This window comes from Coregonus clupeaformis, unplaced genomic scaffold, assembly GCF_020615455.1.
Source record: "Coregonus clupeaformis isolate EN_2021a unplaced genomic scaffold, ASM2061545v1 scaf0281, whole genome shotgun sequence".
NCBI lineage: Eukaryota > Metazoa > Chordata > Actinopteri > Salmoniformes > Salmonidae > Coregonus > Coregonus clupeaformis.
In genome coordinates this window covers 287,076-300,683 of record NW_025533736.1, presented here as the reverse complement: position 1 = coordinate 300,683, position 13,608 = coordinate 287,076, and the positions used below count along the sequence as shown (strand labels likewise).

Below are 13,608 nucleotides of genomic sequence, written 5' to 3'. Positions count from 1 at the left end.
CAAACACACTAATGATATGAAAGAGTCAAGAGTTGCTCAATAATCTAAAGCCAAACATAAAAACAGGATTCTCCACAACAATATATTTATTTCCCATGTAATGGAAATACATGCAAGAGTTACTATTACTTAACACGAAGACCTGAGTATACTAATTCCTTTCTGTTGAAAGTTAAACATAGGTAGAAAGTGCATCAAGCTTCACCTGAGATTTCCTCAAAGCATAGCTGTTTAGAAACAAATTAAAATGTACAATGAATAACATTTAACAGAATATAATCTGGAAGGTGACAATTTAGTTATGCAAAGTCCTCAACAACAAAAAACGAATTGTATAGAGACATTAGAAACATGCCTTCTGATGTGCAATTCTGCCATACAATACTAGAGATAAAGCCGCAAAATCCTTATCCTGAGTCTACTTCAAGTTAAAGCAAGTGTAACCTGAGAGAGATCACAACAGAATCACACAAACCTCACACAAGCACACAACAGCACCCCACTGAGAAAGACCCTACAAACTGTATAGATTTGTACATGATCAATGTATGAGTACATTAGCTCAGTGCAAGCTCAGAGTGGAAAAACTCCCAAGTAACCATACAGCTAAAATGTCATAGGCCATAAATAGTCTAATATGCATATGTGATAGAGAAGTATGACTGCTTTCTTTGACCCGAAAATCAGTACTCTGACCTTATTTGTCTCTGTTTGAGCCTGCCGTGAAACACCTCCTCTTTATGCAGACTGTGTATCATTGATCTACTTCTTTGTCAAGGTTATCAGCCTCGCAAAGAAATGTAATGTTATCCCATTTCCACAACGTGACTGGAAAACACCAGCACACTAATAAAGATATGATTTATAAGGATGGAGGTCACTTGTTTGCCCCTGTTGCACCATGGTCATTCCTCATTGCGTTGTAGTATCCATTCTCCTCCAGAACCTCCTCTATAATGGCCTGAAATGAAAGATGTTATAGCATTCATATTTCTTTACCAGTTTCTCAATTTTAGCCAGGCATAGACATCCACATGTCCACAAATATGTCAACTACAACAGGCTATCTTACTGTATGCATCTGCCTTTTATTTCTATACCTTAAAACATATCCCAGATACTAACCTGCATCTGCTCATAGCTGATTCCCTCTTTGAGATTCCCATTTTCCATATCACCTGTAGCACAAAGTTGCACTTGTTAGCAGAACAATTTTAGGCATCTAAACACCTAGGCAGAGTTCTAGCGACCCCCATGGGAGACAATGTGAGAACACAGCACTTATTAAGTAGCTGTGCCTCTTGGCTCAGTATTCTGTTAGATTGCTATGTTAACCAGTATGCACTAGCATTGAGGTTAGTTTACCTTGCTTCGCAGCACCTAGATGGTCTCCTCCAAAAGACTGGACCAGATACCACCAGTCTGAGTTGGCAGAGCCTGACTCCATTAGCTCTGGAGACCCCTGGAGCAGCTAGAAACAAAATGGAGATCAACACATTAAATCAAATCAAATGTTATTTGCCACCTGCGCCGAATACAACAGGTGTAGACCTTACAGTGAAATGCTTACTTACAAGCCCTTAACACTTTTTTTCTTAAAACTGCACTGTTGGTTAAGTAAAAAACAGATACAAAATAATTAAAAAGCAGCAGCAAAATAAAATAACAGTAGGGAGGCTATATACAGGGGGTACCGGTACAGAGTCAATGTGCGGGGGCACCAGTTAGTCAAGGTAATTGAGGTAATATGTACATGTGGGTTGAGTTAAAGTGACTATGCATAGATAATATTCAGAGTAGCAGCAGCGTAAAGGAGGGGGGTGGGGTGGGGGGGACAATGCAAATAGTCTGGGTAGCCATGATTAGCTGTTCAGGAGTCTTATGGCTTGTGGGTAGAAGCTGTTAAGAAGCCTTTTGGACCTAAACTTGGCGCTCCGGTACCACTTGTTGTGCGGTAGCAGAGAGAACAGTCTATGACTAGGGTGGCTGGAGTCTTTGACAATTTTTAGGGCCTTCCTCTGACACCGCCTGGTATAGAGGTCCTGGATGGCATGAAGCTTGGCCCCAGTGATGTATTGGGCCGTACGCACTACCCTCTGTATTGCCTTGCGGTCAGAGGCCGAGCAGTTGCCATACCAGGCGGTGATGCAACCAGTCAGGATGCTCTCGATGGTGCAGCTGTATAACTTTTTGAGGATCTGAGGACCCATGCCAAATCTTTTCAGTCTCCTGAGGGGGAATAGGCTTTGTCGTGCCCTCTTCACGACTGTCTTGGTGTGTTTGGACCATGATAGTTTGTTGGTGATGTGGACACCAAGGAACTTGAAGCTCTCAACCTGTTCCACTACAGCCCTGTCGATGAGAATGGGGGCGTGCTCAGTCCTCTTTTTTTCCCCTGTAGTCCACAATCATCTCCTTTGTCTTGATCACGTTGAGGGAGAGGTTGTTTTCCTGGCACCACACGGCCAGGTCTCTGACATCCTCTCTATAGGCTGTCTCACTGTTGTCGGTGATCAGGCCTACCACTGTTGTGTCGTCTGCAAACTTAATGATGGTGTTGGAGTCGTGCCTGGCCATGCAGTCATGGGTGAACAGGGAGTACAGGAGGGGACTGAGCACGCACCCCGTGGGGCCCCGTGATCGTATACAGATGTGTTGTTACCTACCCTTACCACCTGGGGGTAGCCCGTCAGGAAGTCCAGGATCCAGTTGCAGAAGGAGATGTTTAGTCCCAGGATCCTTAGCTTAGTGATGAGCTTTGAGGGCACTATGGTGTTGAACGCTGAGCTGTAGTCAATGAATATCATTCTCACGTAGGTGTTCCACTTGGCCAGGTGGGAAAGGGCAGTGTGGAGTGCAATAGAGATTGCATCATCTGTGGATCTGTTGGGGCGGTATGCAAATTGGAGTGGGTCTAGGGTTTCTGGGATAATGGTGTTGATGTGAGCCATGACCAGCCTTTCAAAGCACTTCATGGCTACAGACGTGAGTGCTACGGGTCGGTAGTCATTTAGGCAGGTTATCTTAGTGTTCTTGGGCACAGGGACTATGGTGGTCTGCATGAAACATGTTGGTATTACAGACTAAGTCAGGGAAATGTTGAAAATGTCAGTGAAGACACTTGCCAGTTGGTCAGCGCATGCTCGGAGTACACGTCCTGGTAATCAATCTGTCCCTGCGGCCATTAGATAGACTGGTATATAGGCTTTCAATGCCACGCTAACTACCGCAGTGCAACTCGATAGTTGAGACAGACTGCACTAACGTTGTTGTAAGTTCCTGGTGTCTTGTACTTACCTTGTTAAGCTCCACCTTGAGATTGTAGGGACTGCTTCCATAGTGGAACAGGGATTTTTTGAATCTCTCAATCACCCGCCGTTTGACACTGTGCTGAAGAGCTGGGGGAAGCTGAACATAATATTGTTAAAAACAGTACGATTTAAAATATAATGGCTCAAATGTCTAGACATACTGTATACACCAACCAACTGGTACATAGTTCTCATTATTATTACCTGAACTCTTAATCAAATGAAAATCTAAAGTACATAGAGATTTACCTGAGTGATGTAAATGATCTTATGCAGTTGTACCAGGAATCTTTGGACAGGGTCATCAATCTGCCGAACCTTCCTCTGAGATACACAGATTCCTGCTGACGCTATGAAACCCACATGTTTATCAGTTGAGTTGAACCCACTTAACCAAAGAGTTGAAGCAGGAAAAAAGAACATCCTTCAAAATGGCCCAATTTACCTGGTCGAGGTTTTGGCTTCGGAACAGCAAACTCACCACTAAGGAAAACAAGATGATTATTTTATCACCTGACTGACAAACTGTTGTCATCACACAAACAGTACCTCTTCAGATGAAATTATGATATGGGTAATATTCAACAGCATATAATATATTAGAGTATGATCGTATACAGACTCACCCAGCTATGTTTTTTTCATCTGCCACAGAGGCACTGACGCTGCGCTTTATCGGCCCTTTAAACAATTACAGATATCAACTGATTCCAATCCAAACATTACAATTGGAAATACTCCTAGTAGTTGAAAGATCTAAATTCAAGTGAGCATTTTGAATTCAAGTACTCACCAGCGTCTTTATACCCAGAGGCAGTGGAGATGTTGGTATGAGAGGGATCTAGATCTTCATCTGAGCCATTATCTATATAAACACATAGATCATAATCAACATGGTAGCAAATGTTTTATGAGAAACATGAATTATGGCCATACAATCCAGGGAAGATTTACCTTGGCTGTGCATTTGTTTGCTTTGGTTTGAGCTGTGGCCTAAAGAGAAGTATGGTACCATGGACTCATCAGTCCTACTAGTGGTTTTCTCCTGGTCTTTAGATGAGTGGCAGCAGCTGACCTTGCCCCGATGGCTCTCCAGGAAGTACTTCTGTGCTCGCTTCCTGTCTCGCTCCGCCCTCCTCTCCAAAGCATTCTGGGAGGTGTACAAGCTGTCCATGAACCTCATCATGATGTCAGAGATCTTGGAGCTGACTTCCACGATGTCTGGACGCAAGTCTGCATCAGTTGTCAGGCACCTGAGGGGTATTATGGGAGTTATTTAGGTAGTAATCAGATAATGTAGCATCTTATCAAGCACTGTCCATCATTGATTTGTGTGATGCAATGGGAGCCCTTTGCTATCCACATCAAAGATCTATAAGTGAAAAATAAATGAATTCACTTTATCATCTTACCATTTAATCATGTCTGTGACTCTCTCTGAGAAAAGGCCTTCCTCCACTGGTTCATAGACTGCCTCCACAATCTACCAACACAAACCCAGTTTAACAACAATAGCCTTAGATACACAGATAACCTATGTGAGTAGTGTGTGTGTATGTGTATTTGTGTGTGTTACCTTGGTGGCGAGGGAGAGCATGTTGCTGCTGTAGAATGGAGGCCTCAGTGTGGCCATCTGGTAGAGGATACATCCTATAGCCCAGACATCAGCCTTCTCCCCATACGGCTCACTCTTCACTATCTCTGGACTACACAAATACACACACACACACACACACACACACACACACACACAGACACACAAAAAAGGGGCAGTTGTAGAGATCATTCAAATGATTGCTAAAGGAAGTCGTACCTTAGAGATGACCTACTTCATCATCAGAACAGATCTCCCTGAAATCTCCCCTGATTCTGAGTAACTATTAGAACTCACCAGGAGTACAGTATGGTCCCAACCACTGATGTTAGCTTGCTGTTCTCCTGTTTCTGTTTAGCCAGCCCAAAGTCAGCTGAAATGGATTCAGGTCACATGTTACCAAAGACAAATGTTTTACCGACACATATACCTTCAGACAAAAGGGCATGATGTAAGTAAAATGAATGATAAGTGGTTTGCTGAAGAATATGACTTATTCACATTTACAGTACGTGCGCTTCTAGTTTTAGTAGGAGATGACATGAGGAGAGAGAAATAGAGCATGAAAAGGACAACTGTAATTGACTGACTGATAGAGACTTTGTCCCTCTTTCCCAGCATGACGTTATTAGGAGTGAGGTCTCGGTGGACGATCCTCTTCTCCTTGTGCAGGTACCTTAAAGCCATACACATCTGAGGAATTTCATCGGGAGAAAGAAAACAAGGATATGCACTTTAGTAAACAACATCATAGCATTGATTGATTCATTCATAGTAATTATCCAAGAGAGTCACAGTAGGTTTCTTGTCAGTGCAATGCAATGGAGGCCGATACTTACCTGGATGAATATGTTCCAAAGTCGCTCCTCTGTGAATTGCTGCTCCTTCTCTTTCAGAGAGTTGAAATGGTCCCAGAGGGGAACTCCTTCTATCAACTCCATGACAATGTACAGCCTGTCACCTAAAACAGTGTTCATAGCCATTTATAAAGCTGATATCTTAATAATCTTAACTCAAAATAGTGGTGTGTGTCTGATACTTACCTTCCAAGAATGTCTTGTAATATTTCACAACATTTGGATGGGTCATCTTCAGGGAACAGAGAAAAAAGCATGAGTGCTTATCATTCAAAAATATGTACTGACTGGTGTGTTGTAGGTAATACTGTACAGTGAGGGAAAAAAGTATTTGATCCCCTGCTGATTTTGTACGTTTGCCCACTGACAAAGAAATGATCAGTCTATAATTTTAATGGTAGGTTTATTTGAACAGTGAGAGACAGAGGGATTTTGTCCCAATCCTCTTTGCAGATCTTCTCCAAGTCATTAAAGGTTTCGAGGCTGACATTTGGCAACTCGAACCTTCAGCTCCCTCCACAGATTTTCTATGGGATTAAGGTCTGGAGACTGGCTAGGCCACTCCAGGACCTTAATGTGCTTCTTCTTGAGCCACTCCTTTGTTGCCTTGGCCGTGTGTTTTGGGTCATTGTCATGCTGGAATACCCATCCACAACCTATTTCAATGCCCTGGCTGAGGGAAGGAGGTTCTCACCCAAGATTTGATGGTACATGGCCCCATCCATCGTCCCTTTGATGCGGTGAAGTTGTCCTGTCCCCTTAGCAGAAAAACACCCCCAAAGCATAATGTTTCCACCTCCATGTTTGACAGTGGGGATGGTGTTCTTGGGGTCATAGGCAGCATTCCTCCTCCTCCAAACACGGCGAGTTGAGTTGATGCCAAATAGCTCCATTTTGGTCTCATCTGACCACAACACTTCCAGTTCTCTGAATCATTCAGATGTTCATTGGCAAACTTCAGACGGGCATGTATATGTGCTTTCTTGAGCAGGGGGACCTTGCAGGCGCTGCAGGATTTCAGTCCTTCATGGCGTAGTGTGTTACCAATTGTTTTCTTGGTGACTATGGTCCCAGCTGCCTTGAGATAATTGACAAGATCCTCCCATGTAGTTCTGGGCTGATTCCTCACCGTTCTCATGATCATTGCAACTCCACGAGGTGAGATCTTGCATGGAGCCCCAGGCCGAGGGAGATTGACAGTTATTTTGTGTTTCTTCCATTTGCGAATAATCGCACCAACTGTTGTCACCTTCTCACCAAGCTGCTTGGCAATGGTCTTGTAGCCCATTCCAGCCTTGTGTAGGTCTACAGTCTTGTCCCTGACATCCTTGGAGAGCTCTTTGGTCTTGGCCATGGTGGAGAGTTTGGAATCTGATTGATTGATTGCTTCTGTGGACAGGTGTCTTTTATACAGGTAACAAGCTGAGAAATTGGAGGACTCCCTTTAAGAGTGTGCTCCTAATCTCAGCTCGTTACCTGTATAAAAGACACCTGGGAGCCAGAAATCTTTCTGATTGAGAGGGGGTCAAATACTTATTTCCCTTATTAAAATGCAAATCAATTTATAACATTTTTGACATGCGTCTTTCTGGATTTTTTTGTTGTTATTCTGTCTCTCACTGTTCAAATAAATCTACCATTAAAATTATAGACTGATCATTTCTTTGTCAGTGGGCAAACGTACAAAATCAGCAGGGGATCAAATACTTTTTTCCCTCACTGTATATAACCACATGGTAGAATACCAACAAACAACAGCTACGTGTGAGACATGAGCTACTGTATCTGGCCGATAGTAAACCAATGCTAACCTGTTCCTTAATGATGGTGAGCTCAGACACTATCTTCTCCACGTTGCTGTCTCTGGACTTCTTATCTTTGCCAAAGGCAGGGTTGTGGAGATTCACTTCCTTAAGAGCCAGAAGGTTCTGACCACTCTGTTTCCTCACCTCTCAGCACAACCCCACACAACAACCAAAACCAAACAGGCAGAAAATATACCATAAAGAATGTTAATGACATGTGTGGAGTGATATTTGTGCCAAAATACATTTCAGATTCAATTTCTTTTGGCACTAAAATCACTCCATAGTCATGCCAAATTGTACAAATTCAAACTCAAGCATGTAGAGGTAGCTAAATTCTAGTGATTGCAATTCATGACCATGAGTCATTGAAATCAAAGCACAATCAGACATGCCACATAAATCACAACCACATTGTAATGGTTGTCATGTGTCCATTCTTACAGGCACATTAAGGTTGGCACTGATGAACGGCTCAGTGGGAGGCTCTACCTTGAACACACTGCCGAAGGCCCCAGTGCCTAGATGGTCCAGTATGGAGTAGCCATTGATCACTCTCAGAGGAGGGCGGTTCTGGTCGACAGCTTCAATGCTCTCCCTCAGGCTGTCCAATTCCTCCTGCTAAAGGCAAGCCAATACACGCCAGTAAACAATCCTCACTGAGTTGAGTGGGGTAGTAATGACCGCAGAGCATAGGTAATGAAAATGGTAAATTAATCATTATTATGATTATATGGGGCTTTACTTTACAATCTAAATGTATTTAACAGGTAAGAGGAGACAGGTGAGGGCTCTTGAATGTACAGATAACTGCCCAAATAAAGGAAACACTTGAGTAAATGAGGGATACAAAGTATATTGAAAGCAGGTGCTTCCACACAGTTGTCGTTCCTGAGTTAATTAAGCAATTAACATCCCATCATATTTAAGGTCATGTATAAAAATGTTGGGCAGGCCATTATTTTGGCTACTATGGGTATGCCACCATAGGATGACAATGCCCCCATCCACAGGGTACGAGTGGTCACTGAATGGTTTGATGAGCATGAAAACAATGTAAACCATATTGCATGGTCGTCTCAGTCACCAGATCTCAACCCAATTGAACCCTTCTGGGAGATTCTGGAGCGGCGCCTGAGACAGCGTTTTCCACCACCATCAACAAAACACCAAATTATAGAATTTATTGTGGAAGAATGATGTTGCATCCCTCCAATAGAGTTCCAGACACTTGTAGAATCTATGTCAAGATGCATTGAAGCTGTTCTGGCTCGTGGTGGCCCAACGCCCTATTAAGACACTTTATGTTGGTGTTTCCTTTATTTTGTCAGTTACCTGTATGTTACAGTATAGTCATTTTTACAGTATATTAGTTCTCACAGTGTAGAGAGAAACTTTTGCTTGAAGTGCTTCATAGACAGTGATGTCTCTCACATAATGTCCAACATCAATGAACAGCTCAAATAAATCTGTAGGAAAGAGCCTGAAACAGAAAATCACTTTCACACATTTTCTGAAAGGAAAGAATATGTACATTGACTTTAAGAAACAATGTCTTATGTCATCACCTTTTAAACAAATGTCGGTTACGTTCCATGCTGAAGAGGAAACGCAGGGTCCGAAATGCATAGCACTGTCAACATCAACAATAACATCATTACTATCATTGTAGTGTAAGGACAGACATGACATGATAATTGTAATTACACCATTATGTAATGCATGTGTAATACCTGTAGGGATATTGCTTTTGGTCCATTGCGAGAGCTTTGTGGCAGAATCAATTTCGCTATTACATAGACTCCATTCTCCTGACGAAGCAAAGAGAACGCATTTCAAAATGTCCTTTCCACTAACACAATTCTGAATCAATATCACAGTCCTATATATTGTCCAGTTCATTGACCATTCTAATGGCAGCCAACACTCTGTTTCTGTTTGTGGGTAGGTGCCCTTACCTGAACCACCTGATGTGCAGTGATGTCATCCAAAGCAAGCTCAGTCAGAGCCGCACAGCATGCTGCAATAGACAAGTCAGGAAAAGATCGACATTTACACAAGATAATGTTGGACATAGATCAATCTATATGATCTAGGTCCCCTGTAGCTCAGTTGGTAGAGCATGGCGCTTGCAACGCCAGGGTTGTGGGTTCGTTTCCCACGGGGGGCCAGTATGAAAATGTATGCACTCACTAACTGTAAGTCGCTCTGGATAAGAGCGTCTGCTAAATGACTAAAATGTTTTAAAAAATAATCTATAGCCAAAATATCCAACATATCCAGTGTGTGTTCCTACCTGACTGTAGAGACATGGTGTCGTCCACATCCTCCTGTGGACTGAGCTCCTCACTGATGTGCTGTCTCTGGATGCGTCCCACTGCATTGGCGCTGTAGAGGGCCTCGATAGAGGAGCGGTCTGAAATATACGCCCGCTCACTGGAACAGACAACATACAGTACATTACGGAACCCTATTGGTCTGGGTTGCATACCGCTTTCTCATAATCTGAATTTTCTCATGGTCATAATGTGCACTAACCAATGCTTCAACCACTGTATTTGACCCACTAAACTCTTGAGTAACTCTTCATTAATTTATGCTCTAAAGTTTACGATACTATATTAGCCTAACCAGAGGTTGCATACCATTTTCTCATAATCATAATTTACTCAAGGTCATAATATGCACTAACCTCACCCAATTTACTGCATTTGACCCAGTGAACTCCTGAATAGTCTATGCTCTCCGTTAACTTTTATGATACTTCTTTAGTCTATCCAGAGGTAGCCTCTCACCTGTTGAGGATGCGGAGCACCTGTTGCACCCCTCCCCAGGTGCGTATCTCAGCACTGGTGTCTGGCTCCTCACACAGCTGGACCAGGACCCACACTATGCTCCACAGCAGCTTCAGGTGCTCCCCGTGCAGCAGGCTGAGCAGCACCGGCAGGCCCTCGCACTCCCTCAACTGCTCCCGCACCTGCCGTACCGTGGAAAGCAGACGCAGCAACTCTGCACTCATCCTGAAAGGAATACAAAGAAAAATTGATATGCAAAACATATATCAAAGCAAGACATTGGAAGGTACATGTGATTGCTACTGATATAGTCATGCTGTTGATGGGGTGTAAGGCGAACTCTTTATTTTTAAGCAACTTTGTTGTGTAAAGATTAACGCAAAGAGTGTGACTGATTAGGAAGTTAGGTACTGTACCTTTTGGACAGTAAGTCATACTCTTGTAGTATAACAAGAAGGTTCTCCACGATTGCCAACTCTCCTATCTTCTCCTTGCATTCTGAACTAGGGGATAGATCAAGTGATGTATTTAAGTGTTAGCTACAGTCTATACTTTTACTAAAAGTATGCATGATGTCCCAAGGTCCCTCTATAAGAGCAGTTACCTCTCAGACAATGAGGTGAGTGCTAGGAGGGCACCTAGTAACACACTGCTGTCACGCGTTGATAGGAGCTTTACCAGGGTCTGAGCATGAAATCTTATATCATTATATGCTCATTAGTTACTACTTTCCCAGACAGAAAAAACTAAAACCCATCCACAAGTAATAAGGATCAGACATTGCACTAATAGTCAGTTAGGAGCACAGCTCTTCATTTAACACAATCCTACATTATATTGTATGAGGCAGTGCAATTTGTACAATTGTTTACCTTATGAGCTCCCCTCTCAATAACCCACTGCCTTTGGTCCTCCACTGCAGACAGTTTCTGAAACATATCTATTCAGGAATGAAGAGACAAGGAATGATAAGAAAGGACATTGAGGGAAATACAGGCTACTTTTGGGGGGGATTTGATAACTCACATGTCATAGTGACCAACTTCTCCATGGCAAATGTCTGCTCTCCACACTCCAGATAACTGCTGCACACCAACTCCATGTACTGAAGAGGGAGGGGAAGGGATAGAATGTGACAGCGATAAAAAGCATCACAGGACTGTCAGACTAGAAGGTTTTAAAAATAGATTTAAAGTACATTTACCCTTGCGAGAAGATCAACACCTTGGAGTTGATGAAAAACTCTCTGAAAAGAGAGGGTGTGAAGAGAATTTAAAATATACCTGAATTCAGTGTTGAATTGTCCTACTTGCTTGTCAGGTTTTTGTCAACAAGTCATAAGAGAAAGGCAGCACAAGTAATTTCTATTTTACAAGAAGCCACGCTGATGCATCATCTGAAGTTGAAGGAAGATAAGGCCCACCATTAGTTTTACCTGATAAAGTGGTTCTCTTATAAGCAATCGTAAGCAGGTGAGCACTCTAAGGACAGACTCAGGTGGTGCATGGTTGACCCAGTTACTACAAAGGAAGTACACACACAACTGAGCAACTTTCAAGACCTTTGTCAACAACATCACCTGCACAAAAATTGTTGAAACCATATGAGACTACCTGCACAGTCTGTTCTTGACCAAAGAGGTAAGGATCTCCAAAAATAGCTTATGTTGAGGATGACTGCTGAAACAATGTTGATTTTTGTATGTTGCACTGTTAGAACGGAAGATGTGTAAGAAAAGTTAATTATTTGATCAATCATATTTAAAGAATCCAAAATGCATTATTTAGGGTTATACCAGAATTTCTCCAGCTCAGGATCTTCAGAGGTTATGTGAATCTGACTATTTTTGCTGGCATTATTTAGCTGGAGAGTGGTCTGGGATCTTCCTCCACTGTTGCGGACCTTACATGACTGACTCAATGCTGCCACCTGGAATGTCAGGCAGACAAACCTGATCACATCATACTGTACAACACAAAATAGAGGGTTTTACATTCATATGAATTGACATTTCCTTACCTGGTGTCTTTGAGCATTAGTTGCAAGCAGGGACAGAAGTTTCCTGAGATCATGTGATTCCCTGAAAATGTTTCACTTTGGTCAATCATTTTATTCCAGTCAAAACAGGATATCAGTTGTGTGCTAATATTTTAGTTGAAAATGTCCAAAGAAAGTAGGCCTATTTTGACATTATGCATGTGCAGTATCTGAATTGACTGAAACTGAAATTACTTCAATACAACTTACTTGTTGTCTGGTCCCTTCGACTTCTGGAGTAGTTTGTCTGCTCTTCTCACCTTTTTAACTGGGTTGGGCATTATACAAACTCCTCTCTGCTTCCATGGGTCATACCTGACGTTCAACTTCCGATAATTGACACAATATAACAATGCATTCAATATCATGGCATTTGGTACATTGTAACTGCTCTCAATATACAAATAAACATAGTCTGTTTTAGAAACATTAGCCTAGCAGTAACACTGAACAACAACAAATGCGACATAGTTCAGGCATAATGCAGCCATCCACTACAAGGGAACAAAAAACAAAGGAGAAAAATGTTTCCTTTGAGCCAATGAGCAGTCTCTTACCCTCCTTCACCATGGCAAATATGTAGGATACACCTGTCATTTTATTATTCTTTTTCAAGCTTGTTTTCTCCTTCATGGTTGCAATTTATTCATGGCCATATCATGGGAAAGTATGTGCCCGAATTGGAAAAGGTCATACTGAAATTGATGATAGTTTTAACCAATAGGAGGAAACAACATTATTATGTGTAGGTTTCTATGGATACAACTGACGCCTTTTCACATTCTGTCACCAGATCATTTTGTCTTTGGAATGTAGTTGTTTGTTGTTCCCCTGTTATTATAGCTCAGTAGTTGTTCCAGTTTCACCAAGTGCATAAATAAACACATTAATAGTAAATAACTGTAATTAACAAGTAGATTTACAGCTCTTATTTTTTATTAATATTTATTTTTCATAAACTGCTAACCTGTGTGCATCTATCTATATGCAAAATAAACTTCAGATTTTGGAAAGTTAAGTAGATGCAGAGTTTCTGTCAGGTATCTGTTGGGTGGAAAATAAATAAGATGAAAACAGAGATTCTCTACGTTTTTAGCGAAAATGTAATATTGTTGTCGCGATAGCATGTGGATAACTCAGGCAATGCACAAACTACCGCGAGATATTTGGTCCTTAATTTTTGCTATTCATAATCTCAGTACGCATTGT

At 42.0% G+C, this 13,608-nt stretch overlaps 1 protein-coding gene across 2 annotated transcripts; it reads right to left on the bottom strand.

Moving 5' to 3' along the window:
• Positions 1-76: 76 nt before the first annotated feature.
• Positions 77-13,069, bottom strand: LOC121563451 (serine/threonine-protein kinase Nek10-like). Of its 2 annotated transcripts, XM_041875361.2 has the most exons (34): positions 12,957-13,069; positions 12,610-12,725; positions 12,382-12,442; positions 12,158-12,291; positions 11,976-12,071; positions 11,798-11,882; positions 11,567-11,608; positions 11,389-11,467; positions 11,235-11,302; positions 10,967-11,046; positions 10,779-10,865; positions 10,363-10,587; positions 9,864-10,003; positions 9,526-9,587; positions 9,301-9,378; positions 9,136-9,200; positions 8,948-9,050; positions 8,060-8,188; positions 7,574-7,711; positions 5,949-5,994; positions 5,745-5,866; positions 5,496-5,598; positions 5,203-5,278; positions 4,888-5,017; positions 4,724-4,794; positions 4,266-4,564; positions 4,105-4,176; positions 3,938-3,992; positions 3,757-3,794; positions 3,561-3,661; positions 3,298-3,408; positions 1,366-1,471; positions 1,126-1,178; positions 77-961 (listed from the first exon to the last, which is right to left on the bottom strand). In XM_041875361.2, exons 2-34 carry the CDS (start codon positions 12,678-12,680, stop codon positions 878-880), a joined length of 3,210 nt encoding a protein of 1,069 aa, XP_041731295.2. In that variant the 5' UTR covers positions 12,681-12,725; positions 12,957-13,069; the 3' UTR covers positions 77-877. The 2 variants fall into 2 exon arrangements, with proteins under 2 accessions (XP_041731295.2, XP_041731294.2); XM_041875360.2 differs by lacking the exons at positions 11,798-11,882; positions 11,976-12,071; positions 12,158-12,291; ... (1 more) ...; positions 12,610-12,725; positions 12,957-13,069 and having other exon boundaries at positions 8,060-8,185; positions 11,567-11,615.
• Positions 13,070-13,608: the final 539 nt, after the last annotated feature.

What these genes read in the sequence shown, in the direction of transcription:
- LOC121563451 (XM_041875361.2), bottom strand. Translation starts at nt 12,680, where the DNA reads ATGCCCAACCCAGTTAAAAAGGTGAGAAGAGCAGACAAACTACTCCAG. An exon ending in CTAATGCTCAAAGACACCAG is followed by an intron (nt 12,292 to 12,381) that starts GTAAGGAAATGT and finishes CTGACATTCCAG; the next exon opens with GTGGCAGCATTGAGTCAGTC. An exon ending in GTGCTCCGCATCCTCAACAG is followed by an intron (nt 10,004 to 10,362) that starts GTGAGAGGCTAC and finishes TGTCTGTTCCAG; the next exon opens with TGAGCGGGCGTATATTTCAG.